The 27,981-nt window shown below is 46.8% G+C and overlaps 1 protein-coding gene across 1 annotated transcript; it reads right to left on the reverse strand.

Moving 5' to 3' along the window:
* Positions 1–45: 45 nt before the first annotated feature.
* Positions 46–27,942, reverse strand: Micos10 (mitochondrial contact site and cristae organizing system subunit 10). Its single transcript, XM_028759973.1, has 4 exons — positions 27,817–27,942; positions 2,145–2,192; positions 1,300–1,409; positions 46–271 (listed from the first exon to the last, which is right to left on the reverse strand). The coding sequence occupies exons 1-4, from the start codon at positions 27,878–27,880 to the stop codon at positions 263–265; spliced, it is 231 nt and encodes a 76-aa protein (XP_028615806.1). The 5' UTR covers positions 27,881–27,942; the 3' UTR covers positions 46–262.
* Between the last annotated feature and the right edge of the window lie 39 nt (positions 27,943–27,981).

A 27,981-nucleotide genomic window follows, 5' to 3' on the forward strand; every position in this document is an offset into this window, starting at 1 on the left:
TTCAAAGAGAAGCCTCCTGCAACATAAAGGAATAAAGGCCTTGCATTGGGCTTCCCGTTTTTAATTTATTTAAGACCTCCTTACAATTTCCAAAGAGATGATACAAAAGCAACAGACTTGGTTTCAAACACAAACAGTGGCTGGAGTTGAAAGCGTTGCTGATGGCACCGTCACAGGACGTCAGCACACTCCGGGCACTTCAGTATTCCTGAGGAATAAACATGGTTTCTCTTTCCTCCCGCTGGGATGTTCTCAGCATAAGTCACTGCTCCTATGAAGCAAGGACATTGAGTTAGAACAGGCAGGAGATGCTCTGACACCACCTGCTGCAGCCCCATCCAACCCTAGGACCAATGGCTCTCCATCACTGCAAACTTTCTGTTTCCATCTGTGTCACAGCAGAGGTCCCAGCCTGAGAGGGAGAAGAGAGGAAGGAAGGCGCGGCCATTGACAGTCAGTTCCGACCCAGGAGGTCGCAGGTGAGAGCCAAGCACAGCTGAGGCAGCAGCCTAACTCTGGTCACTGGAACCCCCCTCACCTCTGTAAGACTCTTCCCCTCTGCTGAGTGAGGACACAGAACCTCTCCCACAATCCACTGGGAAGGGAGGAAGAAAGACTATGAAGAAAGTCCCCAGGGAGGTACAGAGGACCTGACCAGTGCTTGCCCAGCAGTTATCACAATACAGCCATCCCACATAAGCCTCCAATGGGATTTGGTTCCTAGGCAGAGAGAAGGATGACAACATCCAGGCACAGACTCAAGTCCAAATGAAGTTACAGCCATTTGAGAGCAGCGTGTGCAAGGCTGTAGGAACTGTAACATTTTCCACAGTACCTCCCAGCCATTAACCATCTCATATGCGGAATCACCGCTGATCCATCATCCAGCACAGCTCAGCTTGGAACAATGGAAACACAACAACGGAAAGACCCAGGCTAGGCCTGCTCCTTGCTGCCCACCTGCAGAGCCAAATTCTGCTGCCAGGAGGGTGCAGAAGACGGAGTAGAGGGCAGCCTGCCACCAGGTCGTGCAGCAGTCGGCCTCTTGCACGACATCAGGCAGAAGCACTGAAGGCTCTTACTGAGGTCTTTGGTGCAACACTCACACGGTGGCTCACAAGCATCTATAACTCCAGTCTCAGGGGATCTCATGTACTTTTTCTAGCCTCTGTGGGTACCAGCATGCACATGGTACACAGACATACATGTAAAATGCATAAAATAAACACAAACATAAAACAATAAAACTAGTAAACTTTTAGAGAATTTTGTCAAGGGAGTTATCGATTCTGTACTCACTTTGACGTATTTTCCATGTAGAAGATACGGAGCCTGAAAGTCATGCTGACAGTTGGAGTAGGCCATCCCCAATCCCACGCCAGAACCAAAGGCTAATGGCCACATTCTTCCTATTGAGCAGAAAAAGAGAAATCCCAACAGGGAATTGTGAAGAGCAGATAAAGCCTCCGCCTCAGATGTGTGCTCACAAATCCTTAGCAGACATATTGCTGACACGTGACAGGCAAGCATACAACGCTGTAATCCATCCAGCACATTTATTAGGTGCCTGGGCTGCTACATTTGATGCAAATAGCCCAGTCTGTCATTTGTGCACCTGAACTATAGTTTCTTAGCCTTGTCAGAGGAACACCCATTGGTCAGGTGCTTGAATTGTTTAATTTCTAATTTCATAAACCTTGGTTATACACAGTACACCACGGAGCTCACTCACATACACCCACAATCCTCTAGCTCCGGTCCTTGTCAGCTCTTCATGGAAAGAGGTCAAGGTAACCTGTTTGGTTTCTAGTCAATACTCAAACTTCAAGTTTTCCCAAGAAGGGGATCCTGTTTGCCCATTGCTCAGACTCTTGGGAACAAGCAGGGGCATTCCTGGCCCACTTGCCTTTACTACCAGCAAGCCACATCTCCAGATCACTTAAGAACTATGTGGCCATGCAGCCTGGCCAGCGTGAAATGGAATGCCATGCATTAGACACAGACAGCCCTGACTCACTGCCTCCAGGGACACTGGAGAGGCCCACCTTATGCAGACCTCACCCAGTTTCCATCTACCTCAGTCGACAGTGGACAGGATGGCAGGGTTGGCACAGACACTGTAGCGAGGAGCCAAAGTCACTTACTCTTAAAGAAGGTGAGGGAGAAAACAATTCCTAATCCAAAACCAGTACCTGCAAAAATGGAAAACGGTGTTAGAGGGCAGTGATCCAGCAAGCCCCAAACAAGGCTCAACTAGGGGCTAAGAGCTCTTCCACATGAACATCACAGACCAGGTGAACAGCTTGGAAGTTTGAGGTCTAGGTTGCTAGCCCTTCTTACTGTCAGGGATGCTGCAGATGCCTTCTGTCTCGCTGCTCACAGAGGAAGGGAGAAACTTGATGCCTTATCATTTGTCTTGGAGTGTAACAGGGTGGGAGTGTGCGGATGGAGAACCTAAGGTGCTGCCCTAGCCTCTTTCTGCACCTCCGACCAGCAGCCTCCTACTTCACAGGAGACTCACTGAGTAGCCCACCTTGTCACACGGGTTCTCAAGGTGATGGGTACCATTTTCTGAGGTGGAAGAAATGATCTAGAACAATTCCAAAAGGCTAAAGGCTGCACTATCACACAAGCCAGTGTCAAGAGGGAGAAGCACTTTCCTCACCCAGAGCTGAGGATCCTATGCTGAACCCTCACGCATGACAGGCAAAGGCACTAGCATGGAGTGACACCCCCAGCCCTGTAGCCATGTTAACGCCTTACTCTGAACCTCAGCTTGGAAAAAGTTCTGGCTTTCAGGATAAATTGAGTCAGAATTTATAAAACCCTAGTTTGGATGCCAACATTAGAATTTCTGCTTAGCCACACATAACTTACACTGTTATTTAGTTGTTTTCTTTTAAGAGAAAAAAAGGACACAATGCATGTGTACGTAAACTGAAGTCCACCTTAAAAACAGTCATCAATGTGAACGCTAGCTGTGTGTTCCCATCGAGTACATGAACAATGTCTCCAGGCCCACTGTACATGGAAGTGCCCCAGGTTATCCACTGACAAGCTCCTCACATGTACATAACCTTACGTGAATTTACTTCTGCACTAGAGCCAAGCTCTAGCTGGTCTCCTTTTGAGACCTGAAAACCAACAAGTTCAGTTCATCTGAGGCTCTAGTGCTGGTTTGAGAGAGTCTGACTCTGTAGCCCAGGATGCCCACAACTCTCAATCCTCCTACCTAGCCCTGCTGGGACTGCAGGCTGCACTACCAGGCCGGATTATTCTGATGTTCTGTACGTCTGCTCCATGACCCAGCAGAGCCTTGGTCTGACCTTTTTTTTTTTTTTTTTTTTTTTTTTTGAGTAAGCCACAAAAAATACCAGTTCTCACCTGTTATGAACTTGTGTTGCCGAAATCTAAGTTTTCGTTTCTGTTTTGCTTTGGGAAGCCACACCTTGCAGAACAGCCCTGGCTGGCATGGTGCTTTGGAGTCCAGCATGGCCTCAGCCTCTCAAGTGCTAGGATTATAGGTGTGTCCACACACCCAGCTTTGTGCTGCTGGGATTCTCAGTTTCTTCTTACTGGGGAAGGGTATGACTTGGTGATATGATAGAGCACCTACCTCACACAAAGCCCAGTGCTCAGTTTCCAGAATACCACATACATACATAGAGACATCATGGGGAGGGGGTAAAATCTCTAGGTAGTGCAATACAATACCTCAGAGTATTCCTCAAGCAAGCTAACTTTTCTGTTCTGAAGACAGAAAGCTCAGGTGTGTAGTTCTGACCCTGTAACTCTCTTGTCACACATGCAGTCTAGATAGTGTTGGAGTTAACAAAGTATACATGCTACCACACAAAATGGTTTCTGGTTACTAGTGTACTTATTCTTTTGGTGTGTGTGTGTGTTTGCATTCACACGTGGAGGCCAGAGAACTACCTCAGGCGTTGTTCTTCAAGAACCATCAACTTTTTGTTTTTTAAGAGCTGGCCTCTTAGCCGGGCGGTGGTGGCGCACGCCTTTAACCTCAGCACTTGGGAGGCAGAGGCAGGTGGATTTCTGAGTTCGAGGCCAGCCTGGTCTACAGAGTGAGTTCCAGGACAGCCAGGACTACACAGAGAAACCCTGTCTCAAAAAAACAAAAAGAAAAAAGAAAAAAAAAAAAAGAGCTGGCCTCTTACTGGCCTAGAGCTCAGCCCCTAGAGCACAAGGGACTTCCCCACCATCCCCTCCCCTGCTGGGATACAAGCATGCCTCCAAAGCTGGGCTTTTCTTTCTTTTTTAATGTGGGTTCTTCAAATTGAGGTCCAGTTCTCATGCCTGAATGGCAGGCACTTTACCAACTGAATCATCTCCCTGATCCCAGGAAAATTATTAGCGTTTTTTGTGGGGAAGGGGGTAAAAACAGGGTCTCACTGATCGGCCTGGAATCACTATGTAGACAAAGTCAGCCTTGAACACAAGATACAAGCCTTGTTTAGGCCCCGCTTCTGCTTCCTCTGCTGGGCCTAAAGACATGCACCACCCTGCTTAGCAGGTTTTCCATCATTCTACCACATACACGATCGTGATGTGTTTCTTTCATAGACAGACAAGTACATAAAAGTGGTCAATGACAGACTACATGTGTGGTGGGACCACAGATTTCCTGGGGTTGAAACAGGAACCAACAGTGGAAGAAGAGACCAGAGAAAGGCAAGTACAGAAAGAAAAGCCCAGAGAATTCCCAACGAAGGGCCTAGCAGACGCTTTTGAAGACCCAACAAGCTCTGAACAGAGTTAAATAGGACCCCACACCAAGAGGGTTTTATTACCAGAGAGGAATGTTCATAGTTCATTCTCTGCCACCAACAAACCTGGGGAGAAAGGGAGAAAGCAAAACAAAGCAAAGCACCCTGGCTGGTTCGGAAGAAGACACCTCAAACAGGCTGTCCAGGTGCCCCACAGTGTCGCTGTCATCACAGGAGGGGACAGTTCTGTGTGCTTTACTGCAGCTCGCCTTCCAGGAGGGTGTGACATGGACCTCGAAGGAGGTGTCATGAATGATTCTGATCCGAGGCATAAATGCAAGTCTAGGCATGTGTATGTGGGGGTGGCGAGTAGAGTTAAATTTTAGCAAAAAAAAAAAAAAAATTAATGTAAAAAAGAAAAATTAAAAATAGATTTGGGCAGTGGTGGCTCACGCCTTTAATTCCAGCACTTGGGAGGCAGAGGCAGGTGGATTTCTGAGTTCAAGGTCAGCCTGGTCTACAGAGTGAATTCCAGGACAGCCAGGGCTATATAGAGAAACCCTGTCTCGGGGAAAGAAAAAAAAGATTACAGAATATGAATATAAAATAAATACCATAAAATGTGTTTATATTTCAATCTAAATGCAAGTGCAAAAGAATAGAAAGTTTGCCAGGAATGGTGGCCATGCCTGTAATCCCAACAGAGGCAAGAGGACCTCTGAGCTCAGACTACTCTGGTCTACATAGTGAGTTGCCCCCAGCCAGGGCTGCATGGTGAGTCTGTATGCTGTACTCACATTACTTCCCGGCACACTGACCCTACAGGATACTCAATAAGCCTGTTTTCTTCCAAAAAAACAAACAACTAAAAACCACCAAGATAAGACGAGCTGAGGTTTGTTTGTTTGTTTGTTTGTTTATTGTTTTTCAATACAGGGTTTCTCTGTGTAGCCCTGGTTGTCCTGGAACTCACTCTATAGACCAGGCTGGCCTCAAACTCAGAAATCCGCCTGCCTCTTCCTCCCAAGTGCTGGGATTAAAGTCGTGTGCCACCACTGCCTGGCGTTAATTTACTGTTAATGAAAAAACATTTAAAGTGTAGTCTAGCCAGTAGGTAATAGTGCATGCTTTAACCCCAGCACTTGGAAGGCAGACGCAGGCAGATCTCGGAGTTTGGGGCCAGGCTAGTTTACAAAAGGAGTTCCAGAACAGTCAGGGTTACACAGAGAGACCATGTCTTAAAAAACTAACCCAACAACAACAGATCCCAAGTGTAGTCTGAGAACGCCATGCCATGTCTGATTGTCTGTCTGTAGTGACAGTCCAGGTGTCCGGCTCCCCCAGAGCAAGCTGTCATGCTATACTTATTACCTGTGTTTTCTTGATGCTGTTACACTGTTACTTGATGGCTTTGGACACAGACTCTTGCCACTTTGTCAGAACCACCAGAGCATTCAGTATGTAAGTAACGTGCTACAGGTCTACAGTCCTGTCGCCATGTTGCCTATGTGTGCAGACCTATCCTGTTTAGCTCTAAGTACAAAGCCGGATGAAACAGTGAACTCACCTAAGGATACAATTCTATGAATTATCTGCACATCTGACACACACTGGACACATGGCCAGCCTATGTCAAGAAAATTTTAACTAAAATCAACCATGGCCCTGTCCAACAGAGCCTGTGCTATGAGCTAGTTTGGTACCAAATTTAAAATTCAGTATCTAAAAATCAGTAATGCTGTCCTAATTTTCACTTTAAAAAATCTTGGGGAAATAGTTTGCCAAAGTTGGTCTGGTAAGTAGTCTACTGAAGTTGACAAAATGAAAAGGAAAGTGAATTAACATTGAATGTTACTCATGAAGACCCAGCATCTCCTTTCCAAGAAAAGTCTTCACTTTATTTTATGGAATGAGCATTTTGACTGCAGGTATGTTTGTACACCATGTGCAATCCATGCCTATTGACCATGGATGCCAGAAGAGGTTGCTGGATCCCCTGGAACTGAAGTTACAGAGGGTTGTAAGATGCCATGTGGGTGCTGACAATTGAACCTGAACAGCCAACCCCACCTCCACCCCCACCCTGCCAGGAAGATAGCCAGTGCTCTTAGCCACTGAGCCAATTCTCAGCCCAAGAAAATTCTTTTCATATCAAACATTTTCAGACATGCTAGTACAGTCCTATAATACCAAACGTGGGAAAGGGAGGCAAGAGGATCAGAAGGAGTTCAAGGCCATCCTTACTTACATAGCAAGCTCAAGACAAGCCTGAGCTACATGAGAACCTGCTGCAAAAACTAAAACATCTATGGTAGTATGTCCTTGTTTTCGAGATGTAGAAAATAACCGGCCGGAACAACCTATCACTTATAAAGTAGTCAAGTGGGCCCAATTCTGCCTGTCAGTCTCATTATGCCGCTGACCCCAGGGCAGTCAGAAACAGGACTCTCCTCGATTTCCAGCCCATCAACACTACCTTCCAAAGGAAACTGGAAGGAGTGAAGATACAGTTAGAACATGAGCCATGCTCTCATGCAACAGCCCAGTGCTAGGCAGCCAGGCTAGTAACAAGGTGGACTTGTGCACATTCCTTCCCAGACTAACCCTACCACATACATCACACATACTAGTCTACCTGGCAGGACTGTAGAACTTCTGAGGCCGGACACCACTGCCATCACTACACCAAGCCCTGGAATCTGCCATTGCGTGCATGGCTTACAAAATGGCAGAAGGTTTGGTTTCAACGCAATTTGCCTCATCCCGTGCAGCTGCAGAACGAGTAAGCAGCAGCAGATTGGTACTAGAGCATGAGGTAACGGGTTTGGACTGGCTCACAGAGGTAGGTCAGCAAAAGCAGGTCAACTACAACCAGGGCTTTTACATGTCTCCAGCTGGAGGCAAAGTTTTGGCAAAGGAATCAGAAGCCCAGAGGAAACTACTGTGGCGTGTTTCTTATCCCTTTGACTGCAGACCTGCTCTTACACTTTCCCAAAGAAAGCAAGCTCTTTGACGCTGGCCAGCCGCTTCCTAGCAGCAGACTGCAAGTGATGCTCGGCCCACTGCTATCAGCACCACTCAATCAGATGAGCCACACCCATACCAACCAAGAACAGCCATCAAGAGTTCAGCTTATGTACCCAGCTAGCCAGCTCCTGCCAACTGCACTTACCTGAAAGTATAACTGAGCTCAAAGCCCCAGGCTCATCAGCCAAACCCAGTTCTCAAGGAACCTTCTCTGTGGTCTTAATTAGACTGGGGCTGCTACATTTTTAATTCCTGAGACTCCACCCTCCACCTCTGTATTGTTGAGACACAAACAAGACTTCTCTGTACAAGCAAAGGGTTCACATCTGCTTCACCTGTAATAGCACACTTGCAGTCAGAGATGCCAACGGTGGAATGCCGAGCTTACGGAGTCAAGCCCTCGCTCGCTCGCTTGCTCCTCGGTTCTCTTTGAAAAGGCAGCACGCTGCTTCAAAGACAGTCCCACCTGGGACTGCAGCTGCTTCCACTCAAGACTGGCACCTCTAGGCCAGGTTTAACTTTACAACAATAAGACAGGAAAGGTTTGCCTTACAATGAAAACAAAGCAGCACAGAGAGAGAAGCGCCTTCTCTGCCTTTGGCCACTTCTTGTTGTTGCATGGCAGGCTCTTCTGGAAGAAAAGCCAAAGGGGAAAGTACAAAGCATTCTTCACCTCCCCTGAAAGCAAATATTTAACTACAAGTGCAGTTTATATAACTTTAACTACAAATGCCTCCCTGCACCGTGCTCTCAAAAGCCAATGCTGTCTGAAATGACAAAGAACCCTCAGGTACAGAGTGCGGCTTATCGGCACACATCTCCGCACGCGCACCGCAAAGTCCAATTGTCAGGGAGAGAGGGACAAGGAGAAAACAACACAAGAGCCTTATGGAATTGACATTAGGCTCAGAGCCCGTGTTTTCTGCAGCCATTTCTTTTTAGAGAGGGAAAAGAATTGGCACAAATCCTTTCAAAAACATTATTTCAAATTCTTCTAACCAGGCAAGCTGGTGCGCATTCGCTGCCCCAGAGGGTGTCGGCAATAGGCAAAGAACCATTTTTTGGGAGTGGAGCAGTTCCTTAGGTGGTCATTTGGTACTTTTTAAAAAATCATTATTTTTTAATTAATTAATTTATTTTATATGAGTATATTGTAACTGTCTTCAGATTCACCAGAAGAGGGCATCAGGTCCCATTACAGATGGTTGTGAGCCACCATGTGGTTGCTGGAAATTCAACTCAGGACCTCTGGAAGAGCAGTCAGTGCTTTTAACCACTGGGGTAAACATGGGGTGAAACATTCAGACACAGAATCTGCTCCCAGGCTACAGATTAGGCACAAAATCCACGTCACTGTAGATGAAAGAAAACCCAGCCTGTGGGAATCCCCAAGGAGGCTGACTGCTCAACTGCTGTCATCGTCAGCCTCCTGCAGAGCAAGCTGGGTAAAGCAGGAGCCCACTCAAACTGCATCATGCTCCCAACGAGAGAGGAGCAGGCCCAGAGAAAGAAGAGTCACACAGAAACTCCCTGTAGGATATTAAAAAAAAAAAAAAATCACTGGTTGGGGGGAGCCTGGAGAGATGGCTGAGCAGTTGAACACTGGCTGCTCTTGCAGAGGACCTATATTTGATTCCCAGCACCACATGGTGGCTCACAACCATTCATAACTCTAGTTCTAGGGGGGTTCCAATGCCCTCTTCTGACTTCTGCAGGCACCAAGCATGCATGTGGTACACAAACATACATTCACATAAAATAAGAGTGAACAGATGTAATAAACAATTTATTAATGCTTATTAAAAACCACTGGGGGCTAAAGCTGCAGGTCTGCAGTGCCAGCTACTTCTGAGGCTGAGGGAACAAGGGGACCCAAGTCTCTAAGGTCAGGCCATACAACCTAGCAAAATCATCTTGGGGGATGGTCACATGTTGGGGGGTACCTATCACAGATTCTTTTTATTTACCAAAAACAAAAAAAAGCTTTTTGTTTGTTTGATTGTTTTCTTTGGGGGTGGGGGAGTAGAGTATCGAGACAGGGTTTCTCTGTGTAGCCCTAGCTATCCTGATGCTCACTCTGTAGACCAGGCTGGCCTCGAACTGAGAAATCAGCATGCCTCTGCCTCCTCCTGTGTACTGGATTACAGTAATGTGCCACCACTGTACAGCCTCACAAAAAACTTCTTAAATGACCATTTACTAAGACCTCACACCCTAGTGTATATTTAACATTTTAAAAAAGGATTCACTATTCGTAAGCCTGGAACCAGCATAGTTATCAGGGCTAAAACTTAATCTTTATCTAAAAATTAAAACTGGAAAGCAATTCCACTTGTTTTGTATAGCTCATATGGTACTGTGAGGAACACATGTACCTCCAACTGCTTATTATAAATGTGACAAGGTAAGAAATCCCCCAGTCCTTAAATTCTTAATTGCTGTGTGCCTAACAATGTCTGACAAAAAAGGCAAGAGTTAAACACTGGAGGACTACTCCCCTGATGGCTGCATGAAGGCCTCAAGGCAATCCCCAGCTTTAGGTCAATCACTTAACCAGGCCCAGCCCCAACCAGCTCAGCCACAGGGAAAACAATCTGCCTCCAAGGGCTGCTGTAAAGCAGCTCTTGTAGAACTCAAAGATGTCAAGAGCCTAAGAGTTAATCCTCTTCCAGTACAGCTCACTGACTCACACCATCAGCTGAGCTCAAAACCTGTTCTGTCCTATTCAGAGCAACGGTCTATATTTCACTGGCATTAGCATCTGTTTGTATGAACACATCTGGAATGATGTGAGTGTGTGTGCATGAGTGAATGTACATAACCTTGTTCTGTCACTTAGGCTGGCCTTGAACCCTCAAATTCTGGGATTATAAAATGAACACCACCACCACCACACCCAATTCTTGTCTTTAACAGAGAATCCCTTCAGCTTTATTGCAACTAGATCATTTTGCTTTAAAATATAACAAATATTTCCCTAAAACTGTCTGCTTTAATAAAACTATATTTACACACTCAGATGGACTGAACCAAACTAACCTATTTATAACAGGCATGGTTTCCTGTCAATCATGTTTCTATTGATGATATCAAACTGTGTCAAAAAGCATTTGTTGCCACAGAATAAGAGTGTGCTTTTATAGAAAAGAACATTTGAGACTGACTTCAGTGAGAAACACATTTCCAAGAAACATTCCTGATTTATGGAAGATGCACTAAGCCCAACTTATGAGAGAAAAAATACAGTTGTAAGTCAGCTCTACATGGTGCTACTTAATCCTGAGGCAAGGCAGGCTGTCCCAAGTGTCCCAGGTAAATGCTAAGTCCTATGGAGTAGCCAAGATGCCAGAGCCAGACCAAAGACCAACCAACGGTGGCTGAGACTGTGGATCGGCTTCTCAGGAGTCAGCCTTGCCTGGGCTGTGCAGGAAAAGACTAAGGGGGTGTCTGTTCACGGGATGTTCCTGGCGTGTCTTCAGGGACTTTCTGGGTGAGTGTCAATCACAAGGGTTCTGATTGGGGCAGGCAGAGCCCGCTGCAGAGAGGCATGGATGGCGAGTGTGGAAGCCATTATGGGAGCACTCACTTAGAAGAGCTTTAAAAGCAACACCTGTAGAGTGCACTGTAGACAGCTACACAACCCTCAAGAAGACATGAAGCAAGAAACATGACTGCAGACACTTTACTAACAGTTAATTCATACCCGTGTAGGAACACCATGTGGGAAAATGAGAAGCAGCTCAAACATTGGTTAATATTAAAGGGAGGCTGAGGTGAACAACAAACAGAATTATGATGTAGAAACACATCAAATGCTCTCTCCTGCTCATGGGGGTGCCTTGTTCTACCGTCAGCAGTGGTGAGCTCTGTACCACCTTGCAAGCTTTACCAAGAACCCATCTCACAGGAAGACATGGACAACTCAGATCGGGCAAGTGACTCACTCAAGCACACACACCTGAAAAAGTACAACTCAAACCCAGGCTGTATGACTACACACATCCAGGAGGGCAGATGACACTCTGGAGGGGAATGCCAAGTCATTCTACAGAAACTGAGTTCTGGAGCCCAGATATTCCTAAAGAGGTGGAAAGGAGTAACAGGACTGAAGCTAAAGTCTGGTTCATCTGAGAGATCTGTGGGGAACACCCTGGACGGCAAGAGATGCTTTCTGGGCAGAATCACACTACCTGACAACTGATGGAAGAGTGTGTGTGTGTGTGTGTGTGTGTGTGTGTGTGTGTGAGAGAGAGAGAGAGAGAGAGAGAGAGAGAGAGAGAGAGAGAGAGAGAGAGAGAGAGAGAGAGAGAGAGAGAGAGAGAAAGAGAGAAAGACACACAGAGAGAGAGACAGAGAGAGAGAGACAGAGACAGAAACAGAATTTCAAAGCATCTCCACTGGGCTGAAGAGACAGCTCAGCAGTTGAGAGTAACTGGCTGCTCTTCCAGAGACTGGGTTCCATTCCCAGCACCCATATGGTAGCTCACGATCATCTGTAACTCCAGTCCCAGAGGGCTCTAACTAATGCCCTCTTCTGGCCTCTTCAGGCACTGCACACATGTGGTATACAGACACATAACCAGGCAAATCACCCATATACACAAAATAAAAGTTAAAAAAAATTTAAAGTCTAAACTGTGTTTAAGAACTACACAGTAGCAGAGTGAAGGCCCTCACTAGGTAGGGCTTGTGTTCCTGGGTTTCCTCACTTAATCTTTACAGTTAACTTCTATATAAGGCCTATTTCAGAGAAGAGAAACTACATCACAACAAGGTTAAATTTTTGCCCTCAGTAACACATGGGTAAACTAGCAAGTCTTTATATAATCAAGTTAGACTCAGTACAAGAGACTAACTCCTTTCAAATGCATTTGGCCAGTAATTCAGACATTCCCTTAATTATACAAACTGAATACCTACTGTGTGCTGTTCAAAGCTGTGGGAAATGACATCTCCAGGTAAGCGCACTTGGGGTTGGGGTAGGTAATGACCAGAAAGCAGAACTGTAAGGTGAGAGCCGGGAGGTCAGCAGCAGGGAGTCAGCTCTAGAGCTATGGGAAGAGATAAAGCAAACCAGCCTTCATGTCATATTAAGCCACAGCCAGGTCCTCATGGCCAACACCTGCTGAGCAATGGAGAAACAGTAAAGGGCTCACACGGGGACGCAGCCCAGCCCATCAGATGTGCACTGTATGCAGTTGCCTCGGGCAGAGACAAAGTGTCATAAAGGAGGAGACAGCACTTAGGGGAGCCTACAGCAGGAGACACGGTGCAGACCTGAGGGTCCCTCCATAGTGTCAGATTTGTTTTGAGGTACCTCTCATGGAGCTCTGGGCCTGAGCAGCTGGGTAAAGTCCCTCCCCTGAGCCACACGCAGCCCCTCCTTAGTTGCAGCAGTCTTTGTAGTGTGCACTTGCTGTCTGTCCTCTCCAATCCCAGGACTCCAGGCCAGGCAGAGGTGAAGCCTGTTGCCACAGGCAGGCAACACGAGGAAAGCAAAGGCAGGCTTTGGTAGCACTTAGGAACTTCTGAGGATCCAGAGTGGCTGTGCCTGCTGCCAATGTTTAGCTAAGGGATCCAGAGAGGAGGAGGCAGCAGAAAGCCTCCTGGACAAAGATGAATGGTGATGGGAAAGGAACAAATGTTCTCTTAAAATATATTTTTTTAAAAAACATTTTCTGTGTGTGGATGTTTACACACATTCACGTGTATGAGTGTATGAGCCTCGGAAGCTACAGAGGGCACCAGACTATGGAGCTGTGGTTCTACGTGCCTGACCTGGGCTCTGTCTGGGAACTGAACCTGCGTCCTCTGGGTTTGGTTGGTTGGTTGGTTGGTTGTTTTTTTTGAGGCAGGGTTTCTCTGTGTATCCCTGGCTGTCCTGGAACTCACTTTGTAGACCAGGTGGGCATTGAACTCAGAGATCCACCTGCCTCTAACTCCTGAGAGCTGGGATTAAAGGCACAGGCCACCACCACCCAGGTGAACTTGGGTCTCATCTAAGCAGTACATACTTTTAACCACAGAGCCTTTTCTCAAACCCCAAGACAGATGTTTTTGGCATGAATCAGTGTTTTTGAACTTAAGACACACAGAGGTGTTTGCAAAGGTGCTAGATGGATCTGCCTGAATTTTAGGGCTTCCAGGAGCTGCAACCTTTTCTTGCTGTTCAAACCTGCCAGACTGTGAGGTGAGGTGACACCAGCAGCAGAGCTCTGCTGCCCTGAAGTGTGCAGCACTCCGAGCCTCAGAACAAGCCTCTCCAACAAACAGTCCAAGAACTTAGTTCTCAGAAACTAAGGGAACGGGAAAATACTCTTATGTACAAGTTACAAGCAGATCTAATATTTGAAATTGTGCTTAGAATACAGCTTTTTTTGTGAAAAGCTACAATTGGTGGCATTTATTTTGATATAAAGACTATCATCTGAATGATGACAAGGAGTGGGCCATTTTCCAGGACAAACCTTCCCATTGAGTGAGGGCTGAGCTCAGTCACCTGGTTCAGGTTCAAACCTATCAAGAAGGAAGTTTGAACAGCATATTTGTGCAGGTTCTGACAAAGGAATAGGAGGAGGAAGAAGAGGGGGAGAGGAAGAGGAGACAGAAGCATTTGTTTGGACTCACAAAAGCTTGCCAAAGCACCGTGAAAAGAAATGTGTCTACCATTATGTCAGCTCACTGCCAAACCCAACAGCATTGTGACTTAGTTAGCTTAGACAGCCAACACAAAAACAAGGACTGGGGGCCAACCTCTCCAAACTGTCTATGAACCAGTCTTACTAGTCTACCATAAAGGAAGGGCCCTGGAAAGACTACACAACTTTACACAATTCACCATGCCACCTTGCCTCTGACCTTCACGCATGGCATGGACACGTGGACGCACAGACACAACTGTAAAACTTTCAAAGTTCCTACATCTGTACATCCCTGTAAGCCAGCACTGAGATCAGCAAATGCCACCATCACTTGTACCCTCTGCGGCCCATTCCTCCCTCTCCCCTTAGCCTCCTGAAGTCATTTACTTCTTTTCGTTATACTAGAGTATATTCTCTAGGACTTTATATATTGTGGAACTGTGACATCAGATACCAGCAGTGAGTTCCTTCCCAGTATTGAGTTTCTTGGTGTAGAGCTAGTCCACAGTTGTTGGCTCACTGCTCAACAGCAGAGTTGTTCCGAGTTAAGGACCATTCATGTGTGCCTGTGTGGCCTTGTTCTCCTTTCTCTTTCTTTTTCTATCGTAGCTCCACCACGATAGAAGAACGCTCCGCCGCTCAGACAAGGTAATCCTACCTGCTCACATTTCCTCCCATGGTGTAGAGCGCCATACCCTGCTCCATATCTCAGTGACACTATTGTCTGACTTGTAAAGCTCGGGAATCTTAATGGCTTTTTGGGTACCTCATAATCTTACAAGTTTCCCCTGTGACTGCTGATGGAGCTGTCCTTTCCTGTACTTAGTTACCGTGAGTAAAACTCCCTTTCAAACACCCTACCATAGTTATGATGCAGAGCTCCCGTGTGCTGAAAACAAGTCCTCCATCAGCTAGCTATATGCACTGCTAAGATTCCCCAAGATTGAAAAAGAGGAGGAGGAGGAGTAAGGAGAGGAAAGGAAGGAAGAGAAGGAGTGAGGCAGAGATGTAGCAGCCATGGATGACCACGCATGTATCAGGAGCAGTCCTGGGTAACAACTTATATCTAGGTTAGTTAACTGGTTAACACTTCCAATTGTGTAGGCATCTTGTTGTTTGAGCATTACCAAATATATTGAGCTATTGGATAATCTTTAAAAAAAGAAAAACAGCTGGGTGTTTGTGGTGCACGCCTTTAATACTAGTTGAGAGGCAGGTGGATCTCTGAGTTTGAGGCTAGCTGGTCTACAGATCAAGTTTCAGGATACCAAGGGCTACACAGAGAGACCCTGTGTTGAAAAACAGAAATGAAAACAGCAACAAAAAAAATCCCAATGGTGTCTTTCAGAAATCAGTTTTACAGTGTAAGCAAGCCCAGTGTGTCTTCTCTGTAAGCTCTGCTGTTTGTGTCCCAGGGCCCTTCTTCAGCACGGTCACAGACACTCTCTGGTCTGTTTCCTTCTGAAGGTTTTTCGGCTGCAGCTTTTACACTTAGATCTGTCCATTCTGCCTCTGTGTGGACACAGCTGTTCCTGTAGTTTGTTGAAAAGATTTTCTTCTCCCCGTTAAACTGTGTGTGTCAAAAATGAACTAGCCACACATTCTTGGGCCTACTTTGGACTCCGCACTATCCTATGGGTATATCCTTCCTCCAATACTGCCCTGCTTTGTACTTAAGTAGGGTTGTCTAAGTCCCCAGCTCTGTGCTTGTTTTTTTTAAAAAAAAAAAAAGTTCTTGCTAACATCTGTAATCCCAGTACTTGGGGGTCGGTGCTGGGAAGATCTTTCCAAGTTCAAGGCCAGCCTGGACTACAGTGAAACTGTCTAAAAACAAAGCAACAATAAAAAGCCTCTTCGTGAATTTGTACTGCTTATAATTTTGCACAGATTTTTCTAAATTTTAATTTTTTAATTTGTTTTTATATGTATGAGTGTTTTGCAAGGTATGTTCACCATGTGCATCCCTGGTGCCCAATGAGGTCAGAGGAAGGCACTGGGTCCCCTTAACTACAGTTACGGGTGGCTGTGAACCCACATATGGGAGCTGGGAATCAAACCCAGATCTTCTGTAGGAGTAACCAGTGCCCTTAACCACTGAGCTATCTCTCCAGCCAACTTGTGGAGATTTTAAAATCAGGAGGTGTGGCTCAGTAATACAGCAGTTGCCGCATGTGCCACTGCCTAAAGTTTGATCACAGCATCAAAAACCAAACCAACAAGTCAGCCTCTTCATTTCTATGCAAGCTTTAAACAGTATTTCTCTTGCTAGAAAAACAAACAACAACCAAAAAACAAAAACAAAAAACACTGAGGCAGGAAAATGTCTGAGCTAGAGGCCAGAATAGACACACAGGGTAGTTACAGCTACAGGACCATTTCTCAAAGAAGAAAGGATTATCAATTTCTCTAATGAATTTCTCATTAAAAAAAAAACAAATCAAACAAACAAACAAAACAGGGAAAGTGTCCATGCACCAAACATGGCAATACTGAGCATTCTGTCAATGTCAGCGGCTGCTTCTTCCCTCCCTTGGATTCAGACAGGCTCCATGCCTGTCAGACAGGGCGATGCCCTAACATTTCACTAGGGGGTCAATAGCCACAGTAAAAATATTACCACACCAAACAACTTCTATAAGTAAATATTTAAATTTTTACTTGGACTCAATCCTGAAATGCACTTGCCAAAGAAAGCAATCCGGCATATTTACTAATAAACTGTTTCAGACCACATTTCAGTATAAAAACCACAGCAGAACAAAATTTCAATGTTTCCAAGTCCCATATATCACCTAATTACATTATTCTGTAATGCCTGCAGGACATTGTTCCCCGGCAAGATCACAATGTCTGTTATTTGCACCCCTGCTACAAACAGGAAAAAAGTTTGCTCACATTGTTTTGAAAAAAAAAAAAAAAAAACAAAACAGTGCTGGGCAGTGGTGGCGCATGCCTTTAATCCCAGCACTTGGGAGGCAGAGGCAGGTGGATTTCTGAGTTCAAGGCCAGCCTGGTCTACAGAGTGAGTTCCAGGACAGCCAGGGCTACACAGAGAAACCCTGTCTCGAAAAACAAAACAAACAAAAAACAAAACAAAACAAAAAAAAAAGAAAAAACACAGCAAACAAAACAGGGCCAGCAACCCAGCAATAACACAGCTAACTCGAACACCTCAACGACACAGAGCCAGAGTCTTTCAAGTATCTAGTCTAGTGTGACTGATAGTGATCCATGAAGAGCCAGGCATCAGCTTGCAAACGTGGAGTACCAAAAGGCACTCCTTGGGAGCCACCAATGCTTGTGGTAACCCAAACTCCTCAGATGAACTAGAACTTTAAGGAAAAACACTAATCTGCTTTCCTTTTCCATGACTTCATTCAAAGGTCTTTCAGTGAAATGTTTAGTAAACAGCTTTAAACAATTAATCTAACCAGACTTGATTACTGGGTCTGCTGGCTAAGCGGGAAGCAGGCTAAGTCACGTAGTGCCCTGCTTTCCTAGCAACAAAGGACAAGGCCAAACTCCATTTTCATGAACAAGATACTGGGCAACTTCCCCCTCTACTGACTGAGCTGTAGATAACCAGGAACCCAATCCCACCATGCCACAAAGCCGCAGCCACAGACACAGACAGGCTCAGTGCACTGAGCCTTGTCTGGAGTCAGCTGCCCATCCTGCTCCTAGATTCTGCCTCTCGCCTCCCCATCCTCTCACCTTGGCGGGATCTCACCATGGTACACTAACCCAGGCCCCACTTTTCTTTTGCCCCCACCTCCTACCAATTTATTCTCATGTACTTGAGTGATTTTTCTGATACCCGAAATTCTACCATGTTCTACCTCTTAAGGGACAACAGTTCATGAATTTCTTCAACACTTAGCTGAGCTGTTACACAATCCAGCAGTTCCATCCTAGGCACATACCCAAGAGAAATGAAAACCTTTGTCTGAATAAACCTTGTAGGCTTGGATTTAAAAAAAAACAACAACAGGGCTGGTGAGATGGCTCAGCAGTTAAGAGCACTGACTGTTCTTCTAGAGGTCATGAGTTCAAATCCCAGCAACCACATGGTGGCTCACAACCATCTGCAATGAGATCTGATGCCCTCATATGGGTGTCTGGAGACAGCTACAGTGTACTCACATATAATAAATAAATAAATAAATAAATAATCTAAAAAAAAGATTAAAACAACAACAACAAAAACAAGCCCTACTTTTAATATGAGTTCTTAAACATGTTGACTCCCCTTCTAGTCCACCATCCAAAGGTAGGGGAGAAAAGATAGCACACAGGACAAGGGGATGTGGACCTGTTTAGAATGATTACTTTGGGGCGATTGCAATCCGTTTGTCAGGATGCCAGCATTCCAGTTTAGTACTGTCAAACACAAGTCAGCAGCGGTTGGATGGATGATCCAGCAGAAACAGCCAGGTCTCCACCAAATCGGCAGGAGTCAGCAGGAGTGACCAGAGCCAACTGGGACAATAGCAAGAGACATTCTCTGCTGTGTGTCTCTCAGTAAAGTGAAGATCAGCGAAGACTCCAGACCAACGAAGCGCTGCAGGATGCTGTCTATGTTTGCTTTCTCCAAATACTATCCTCCCACAGGCCTTACCTTAGCAAAACCACACTGGAGTCTTTATCAGCAAACAACCGTGTATCTGCAGCACCTGACAGATCTAGAAACGTCCACGTCACCTTGTCAATTATAGCAACAAACAGTCAAACTATTAGTAGGATTCTGGGGGACAGCTCTGTGAGTAAAAAGCACTTGCTATACTCAAGTCTGGTGACCCAAGTTCCAATTCCTGACACTCAGGTAAAAAACTGGAATGGTGCTGGGCGGTGGTGGCGCACGCCTTTAATCCCAGCACTTGGGAGGCAGAGGCAGGTGGATTTCTGAGTTCGAGGCCAGCCTGGTCTACAGAGTGAGTTCCAGGACAGCCAGGGCTACACAGAGAAACCCTGTCTCAAAAAACAAAAAAAAAACAAAAACAAAAAAAACCTGGAATGGTATCAAACTAGCAGTCCCTTGGCAAGAGGAGATACAGAGACAGGAGAATCGCTCAGAAGCTGGCAGGCCAGAAGTCTGGCTTCCACAGTGAAGTCATAAAAGCAAGAGAGACCCTGCCCCAGAACCAGGAAGGAGGAGAACCAGCTCCAGAACTGGCCTCTGCCTTCTACATGCACGCTGTGTTGCCAGCATTCTCTCTTGACACAGAATAAGCTACTTAAGTGAATGGATGTGCTGTCCCACTACATATCATTTAGTAACAAAAACTGACATGCTGGCACACACGACAACATGGATGATCTGTGAATACATTCAGCTGGCTTGGAGAATTGGCTCAGTGATTGAAGTGGGTGACGCTCTCACATAGGATCCAATCAGCACCCACATCAGGCCACTCACCATCACCTGTAACTCCAGCTCCAGCAATCTTAGGCCTCCGTGGGCACTTGCATATTGATCCCCTCTCTCCTTCTCCTGCTCTTTCTCTGTCTCTTTCCCTCCCCCCACCCACCCACACACTTAAAAATATCAAATCATTGAAAGAGAAGAAACATTGAATTAATGAAGTAAGTCAAACACCAAAGACCAAGTGTTGTGTCCTGTTTTGTTTTAAAGAGTCTTACACTGGGGCTGGAGAGATGGCTCAGTAGTTAAGAGCACCGACTGTTCTTCCAGAGGTCCTGAGTTCAATTCCCACATGGTGGCTCACAACCATCTGTAATGAGATCTGATGCCCTCTTCTGGTGTGTCTGAAGACAGCTACAGTGTGCTCGTATACATAAAATAAATAAATCTTTAAAAAAAAAAAGATCGGCAGATAGACTGCTCTCTGGAGGTTAGTTTTAGAGTGATAATAGGATCTATTTGTACATTCCAAGTTCACATGAAACCATCACAACAACAGAGCTCTGCAGACATGAGAAAATGCAGGCATGCATGCTCTCACGCCAGACAGATGGTCCACAACTGCCCTGTTTTTCTAGTTTGACTCTAGCATCCATGCTGTATGTTCACAGCTGCCTGCAACTCCAGCCACTGAGATGCGCTGCCTCTGGACTCCCAGGGCACTGTGCTCATGCATACATACCCACGCACAGACTCAATGTTTTCATGACATGTGCCACTACACGGGGCTTAAAAGAAATAAATCTTTTAAGCTGGGCATGGTGGTACAGCCCTTTAAACCCAGCACTCAAGAGGCAGAGACAGGTGGATCTCTATGAATTCAGGGCCAGCCTGGTCTACAAAGCCAATTCCAGAACAGCCAGGGCTGTTACACAGAGGAAATGCTGTCTCAAAAGAGGAGGAAAGAAATCTTAAAAAAAAAAAAAGAAAAGAAGAACAAAAGAGAAAGAAACCCATCAATGACCTCCTCCCCTCTACCTTCCTTGCCTCAGTTCTGACAGCCCCCACACGAGCTCTTTGACGCACTCCCCACGCCCCCTGCATTAGGAATTTGTAGCTGCAATATGGGCTTAGGGGAGTGAACAAAAGGGTTGACCACACTGCGGCCAGAGCTCTCAGGGGCGCAGGCACCCATGTCCTCACGGCAGAAATGTGAGCACTGTCCTTCCAGCCTACCACAGCTGAGGACAGCTACGTGGTGAGTGCACCTCCAACTGCTGCCACCCACTCCTGGGATAACCCACACTATCTCACCAAGACAAGGTTTCTCTATGTAGTCTTGGCTGTCCTGGAACTATGTACACCAGGCTAGCCTCAAACTTCGAGACCGTCCTGCCTCAGCCTCCCACGTGTTGGGATTAAAGGTATGCACACCCAACGCCTGGCTGACATTCTCTCCTCCAGGACACAGAGCAGTTTCTGGGAACTGGAACATAGTGCTTCTCCAAACGCACTTTCTGAAATTGTACACATTCCCAAGCCCCAAGCGAGAGCTTGAGTGTCACCCTTTCCCCGACCCTCATTACATGTGCAGCCCTGTTTATCACAGTGAGCAGTGGTAACATATCTGGGAAAGTATACTCTCTTGTCTTTGAGACAGTCTCATTCTGTAGCCTGCCAGGTATGCAGCCTTGACTGTACGTCAATCCATCATCTCTGCCTCCACATGCACTTGAACACACAACAACGCTCACACACAAAGAAAAATGAGTAATCTCCCATGCAGCCCAGAGTGGTTAAGACTGGGCTGAGAGCACCTGCTCTGCAGAGAACAGGACGTCCAGGCCTCCTCCAATCCTAGGCACTCTACCTTCCACGCCCCTAACAGAGCTAAGTGGATCCCAACACCAGGGAAGCAAACCAGGCAATGTCTGTGGTGAGGCCTGCCTGGTCTACACAGTAAGTTCCAGGACAGCCAGGGCTGCACAGAAAAACCCTGTCTCAGAAACTAAAATGTAAACCCCCGTGTGTCTTCTCCCGCTCTGACACGCTCACGGGAAGCACAGGATAAACTATGCGGCACATAAAAGGAAAACACACCGCATAGGCCTTGAACTGAGTGGAGAAAGAAAACCAGAGCAGCTCATAAATCTGATAAAGCTTCAAAATAAATCCATGAAATTAGCAAAAACCATTAATGACGCATTCACATAAAACTAATGGAACATGCCATTCATAAAATGTAATATTCCTCACTCCTTTTTAATTTCCTGCAATAAGGCTCTGGCACCACCCTTAAAGCAAATCACCCTCTGCTTGTCTAAACACCAACGTGCTCTCTGCTCTCACCCGACCAAACAGGAATTATGCCACTTGTTATTGTTGGTTTGTTTGAGATAAAGGCGTGCCATGTAGCCTCGGCCACTTTGGCCATCACTGTGTAGACCAGGCTGGACTTGAACTGGTGGCAATCCTCCTGCCTTTGCCTTTCAGGCTTCACTACTACTTTAATGCTAAGATCTCTGGACTATAATTCATATCTAACAAGAAAATAAAAGTTGGTTAAAAAAAGAAAAAGTCCCACTGGGAAGTGGCATGGCAGAGGCAGAGGCAGGCAGACCTCTGAGTTAAAGGCCAGCCTGGTCTACAGAGTGAGTACCAGAACAGCCAGGACCATTACATAGAGAAACCCTGTCTCAAAAAAATCCAAAACAAAAAGACTAAAACAAAAAAAGCCCCCAAGAGTTCAAAGACACTTGACCACGTATGTGAACAAGCAAAAGCTGGCAGAAAATATACTTGACTTTTTAATTTAAATGCTAATTGACTCCGTTAATAAACATACTCAGCTACAGGTCCAGATACGGGCAGAGAATACAGGCTCCAAACTTCCCAGCCATACATGCCGTACACTTGACAGTCACCATGTCCTCCCTCAGCCCAGGGGTTGGAAGGTGGTATCCAGAGTGACAGTCTGTTTCTGAAGAGACTGACATTCCAGAGAGGGTGGACAATCAAATTCAGAAGCAAACTGCAAATGTCAGACGGCAACCCACACTCCTGGGGAAACCATCTCCAACCTCAGCAAACAGGGAACTGACCAACACCCTAAGTATCAGCAGGACTGTCACACAGTGTCAAATTTATGGATGAACATGACCAAGAAGAAGAGTAAAAATGTGAGGAGGGCTGCAGTCTGCCAAGGACAGCATGCTCTAGGGCCTGGGTTTGGGCCCCAGGAATACAACTGGGGGGACAAAAGGAAAAAGTAAGGGTTGGAGAGACAAGAAAGGACCTGGTATGTCTGTCCCTTGGTAGCTCCTATCCAAAGTCAGGGAATCAGGTCAGACAATCTTATAAATTATTCTTCAACACTAACTGCGACACATAAATAGTTATTTTAAACTGGAATTAACAGACGGAATAGAACTGTTTTTCTTGGGGGCTGGAGAGAGTGCTCAGTGGTTAGGGTTGCTTGCTGTTCTTACAGAGAATCTGGGTTTGGTTCCCAGCACTCCAGCAGGTGGCTCACAACCACCCGAAACTCCAGCTCCAGGGAACCCAACACCATCGTCTGACTTCTGTGGACATCCACACTCAGCGTTCCACACAGGCAGCCAAACACACAAACACAAAGGCCAATCTTTTTTAAAAGATGTGGGGTGAGGTGGAGGCTACAAAGTTAGCTCTGCATCAGTTGGTTTGGGCTTGTCAGTGCAGTACCTAAGGTGGTCAGAAGAGGGCATCAGAGCCCTTGGAGCAGAAGTTAACGGTGGTTGTGAGCTGTAATAGAGGTGCTGGGAACAGCACAGGTCCTCTGAAGAGCAGAAAGTGCTCCTAACTGCTGAGCCCATCTCTGCCCTGAAGTACCCAGCAGCTGTTCAACACTCGTATTAAAGAGTCCTCTTGGGGGGCTGAGGGTACAGCTCAGAGGTAGAATGCAAAGCCCTGGATTCCATCCCCTGCACTGAGAGGGGCTCATAGTGGCGCTGTCTGGTCACAGTAGCTTCTCTGCAGTCTGCAGAGCCAGAGCAAAGCCATCATCAAACAGAACTGAAACGGCAGTAACTCTTTCTTCCCTGCCTGTGTCTTCCATCACATCTCAGGGAGAGCAGTCACTCTCTGAGACTCCATCTCCATTCTGAAGTGCCAGGAAAGCAGACAGCAAGGAAGCTCGGAGAGCTCTGCAACACTACTGCCTGTGGGAATGGGAAGGAATGGGCTGCAGAAGAGCAGCAGTCTTCATCCTCTCAGGACCATCAAGCTCAACCTGCTGAGCCGCCTCCTCTCTCTATGCTCTGCTTCCTCTAACCCCTGTGGGTCAAACCACTCAAAGCCTGAACTTTAGTACTCTCTCAAACCTGAAACCCTTTTCTCAACTGTTATTGGATCATGTTCAAACCTAAGCACTAGAAATGACCAAACCAGCCAGGCAGTGGTGGTATATACCTTTAATCTTAGAAGAAGCAAGTTTGAGGCCAGTCTGGTCTACAAAGTAAGTTCTAGGATAGCCCAAGCTACACAGAGAACCCTGTCTCAAAGAACTGACAAAATCATGGCCTGTCCTCACTGCGGGCTGGTGTACTCTGGGATATGCAATCAGTACTACGTTGGTACTTCCTCTGTGAGGCTCATCTGCATCCCTTCTGTTTACCTCCAAATTCTGATCACACTTTACCAGTCACTTGGACCACGGAGATGGCTCAGTGGGTAAATATGCTTGCTGCCAAGTCTGGTGACCTGAGTGGATCCCCAGGACCCACACAGTGAAGAAGATAACTGATTCCTAGAAGCTGTCCCAAAGACCTCCACATGCCATGGGCACGGGCACACACACACACACACACACACAGAGACACACACACTCACACGCACACTAAATATTTAAATTTTTAAAAATTACCACAAAGGAAAATTCCAACCTTGGTGCTATCCTTCTAAGAAATGAAGACAGAGGAGAGAGACAATCACCCTGACTGAGTACACAGAAAAAGCACTACACAGAAAACTGGGTTGGCTTAAGAAATGTCTCATGTTTCCTCAAAATACCCACCAATGTTTTCCCCGCTGTCTAGAGGACCTAGTAGAGCTGAGGAGGCTGAGGAAGGGTGAGGAGGAAGATAGGACCGTTAGAAAGTCAAGGCCAACCCTCCCTACACTTCATGTCTAAGAACACACTCAATGGTTTGTTGTTTTTTTTTTTTTTGGTTTTTCGAGACAGGGTTTCTCTGTACAGCCCGGGCTGTCCTGGAACTCACTCTGTAGACCAGGCTGGCCTCGAACTCAGAAATCCGCCTGCCTCTGCCTCCCAGGTGCTGGGATTAAAGGTGTGCACCACCACCGCCCGGCTCAATGTTTGTTTTTTTGTTTTTGTTTTTTTTGTAATTTAAAAATTAAAATACTACCCAAATCCAAGCCACTGAGAAAGGTCTTTCACTGAAGGGCTCTGCTGTCCACCAGTCAACTCTGAGGCTCTCCAGCCGCCACGTCCGCACTCAGTGCCCTCTGACCTGCTCTCATACCCAGTCTAGCCTCGCTTCATCATCCTGCTTTTGCCTGCCACACCAACCTCACCGCAGATGCTAACACTACCCCAGATGTCCACTGGCATTGCCATTGTATCCCACTGTCTCCTGACTATGTACCGGCAGCCACAGTGCTAAGGATTTGACATATCTTCCTACTTAAATTTCTGTGGAAGCAGTTGTTTGTTTTTGAGGTAGCCCGGCCTGGCCTCACACTGAAGAGACTCAACTGCCTCAGCTCCTGTGCTAGGATCCAGAGCATAGCAGCATGCCTGACTCCTCTGGTTTCCTTATCTTTTTAGGTTAATCTCCATTTCAGGTTGAGGAGGAGACCTTAACCAAATCAGTAGAACTAGTGTGGATGGAAAGGAAAGTGAGGCCTAAATCACACCTCTGTGGACTCCGAAGAGCGCTCTGACCTCTGTTACCACACTGTTTAGGGACTATGCTGGCATATAAATGTTAAATCCTCTTTCAAATTGCAAACCATTAAATATAATATTTTGGACTAGAGAGAGAGAGAGCTAAGTGCCTAAGCTGCTCTTGCACAGGACCCAAGTTCAACTCTCAACTCCACAACTGTCTATAACTCCAGCTCTAGCCAATCCAACAGCCTCCTCTGACCTCTTCCGGCAGCAGACATACACGCAGGCAGATCACCCATACACATTAAGCAATAGCAATATTTTTGGCCACTTCCAGAATAATCCATTTCTAATAGCAAGCCAGCCCACTTAACCATCTGAACCACTCTTAAATTAACAATAGTTACAAGTCAAACCAGGAAAACAGGCTCAGGAATGGTAGCCAACTTGCCCCTCATGGCAGAACTGGTCTTGGCTGAATCTGGGAGTCAAAAAGTAATTGATCAATTTATCATGTATTAATTCATCCTGAATTGTGTACTCTCAGTCCTCTGAGGCTTAGAGAACACAGTGGAAAAAAAAACAACAGAAAACATATCTACTTTCCCTGAGCTCATGATTTCATTCTTTCCTGAGAATCTTTACCTAAGGATATAATCCTAAATTCTCTTAAATAATTTCCATGCAGGAAGTATACAATATGAACCTATGTGTGGTGGCACACACCTTTACTCCCTGCACTTGAGGCAGCCAGGCAGATCTGTTCGTTCAAGGCCAGCCAGGGATACAGAGTGAGTACCAGTTTCAAAAACGGGGAAAAGAAAATCTAACTTCCAACTATAAATGTTGCTGGGCGGTGGTGGCGCACGCCTTTAATCCCAGCACTTGGGAGGCAGAGACAGGCGGATTTCTGAGTTCAAGGACAGCCTGGTCTACAGGGTGAGTTCCAGGACAGCCAGGACTACACAGAGAAACCCTGTCTCGAAAAACAAAAACAAACAAACCAACAAAAATGTTAGTATAGAAGAAAGAGTCTAGGGAACTCAGCGGATAAAGCCCTGGTCTAAAAGCACTAAGACTTGAGCTCAACTCCTCAGCACCCAAGCAAAAATGCTAGGGGGCGGGGGGGGCCGGCCGCGGAGGATAAAAGCTCAATGGGCAGCCAGTTTAGGCAAATTGATGAGCTCCAGTTTCTGTGAGAGTCCAGTGTAGTGGTGCACACCTTTAAATCCTGCAAGCCGGAGCACAGCAGGAGTAGAGGGTGTCTCTGAGTTCAGGGCCAATTTGGTCAATCAATTTTTTAGTGGCCAGTCAGGTCTACATAGTGAGACAATGTCTACATCAATAAATAGGGCAAAGAGCTACCGAGGAAGACACTCCTCATCCATCTCCAGCCTACACGCCAAGACTAGCTGCAGACAGTCAACAAGAGAAGGATGGAGAGGACGGCGATCAGCAGAGAGCCTGAGACCCGATGGAAGAAATCCTGGGAAGAAATTCTCAACTATGCCACACGATCAGCGACGAGGTTTCAGGCAAGCCCCTTCACCGAACTCCAACTCACAACGTGGAAGCACCTTTCCGAGCGACTGGGCTGAGCAGCGCGCCTAACCTCTGCAGCACTCTGTGGGACACCCGCCGATCCTCCGTCTCCGACACCGTGACCTCATAAAGTGTGTCGTCACAGAACGCGTGTCGAAAAGACAGCCTGGACTAACAAGGGGGCCTGCGGTGGCCACGATCTCACTGTCTGGGGCCGCTGACGGCAATTCCCACCGCGGCCCGGCGGCGGCTAGTAAACGCTCCTCTGACCTTCTTCCGAAGGCCGCTCTGTCCCAGCTAGGGAGCAGTGTGGGCTCCGGCAGGCTGCATGCCCAAGCCGGGGGACATGGGGCATGGAGTGGCCGAGTTCCCCGGCGCGTCCCGCACGCCTTTCCACCCCCAGAGCGCCGCTGCTCCCCCGGGCCTGCACCTCCATCCACCCCGGAGGCCGCCCTCGCCCTTCGTCCCCACGTCTTCACCGCCCGGCTTGACAGTCACCTGTCAGCGTCCCGCAGCTCAGAGCGCACCGCCGGACGGCAGCAGGCCGCGGCTTGACCCCTGCGGCTTTCCGTCCGCGCGCGGGCCGCTCGGCTGCAGCCAGGGCCTACTAGAGAAAGATGCGCTCACCTAGCTTCACTACCGTGTCGGCCAAGCACCGGTCCCACTTTCTGCCCAGCTCGGACTCCGACATGTTCCCTACCGGCTGCTCAGGCGCTCCTCACGGCCGGCCCCCGCGCTCCGACTGATGGCAAGTCTCGCGAGAGCCGGCCGCCACCATAAGCTTCCGGCTGG

The sequence above is a fragment of the Grammomys surdaster genome, unplaced genomic scaffold (assembly GCF_004785775.1).
Source record: "Grammomys surdaster isolate TR1022 unplaced genomic scaffold, NIH_TR_1.0 126313, whole genome shotgun sequence".
In the NCBI taxonomy this organism is placed as follows: domain Eukaryota; kingdom Metazoa; phylum Chordata; class Mammalia; order Rodentia; family Muridae; genus Grammomys; species Grammomys surdaster.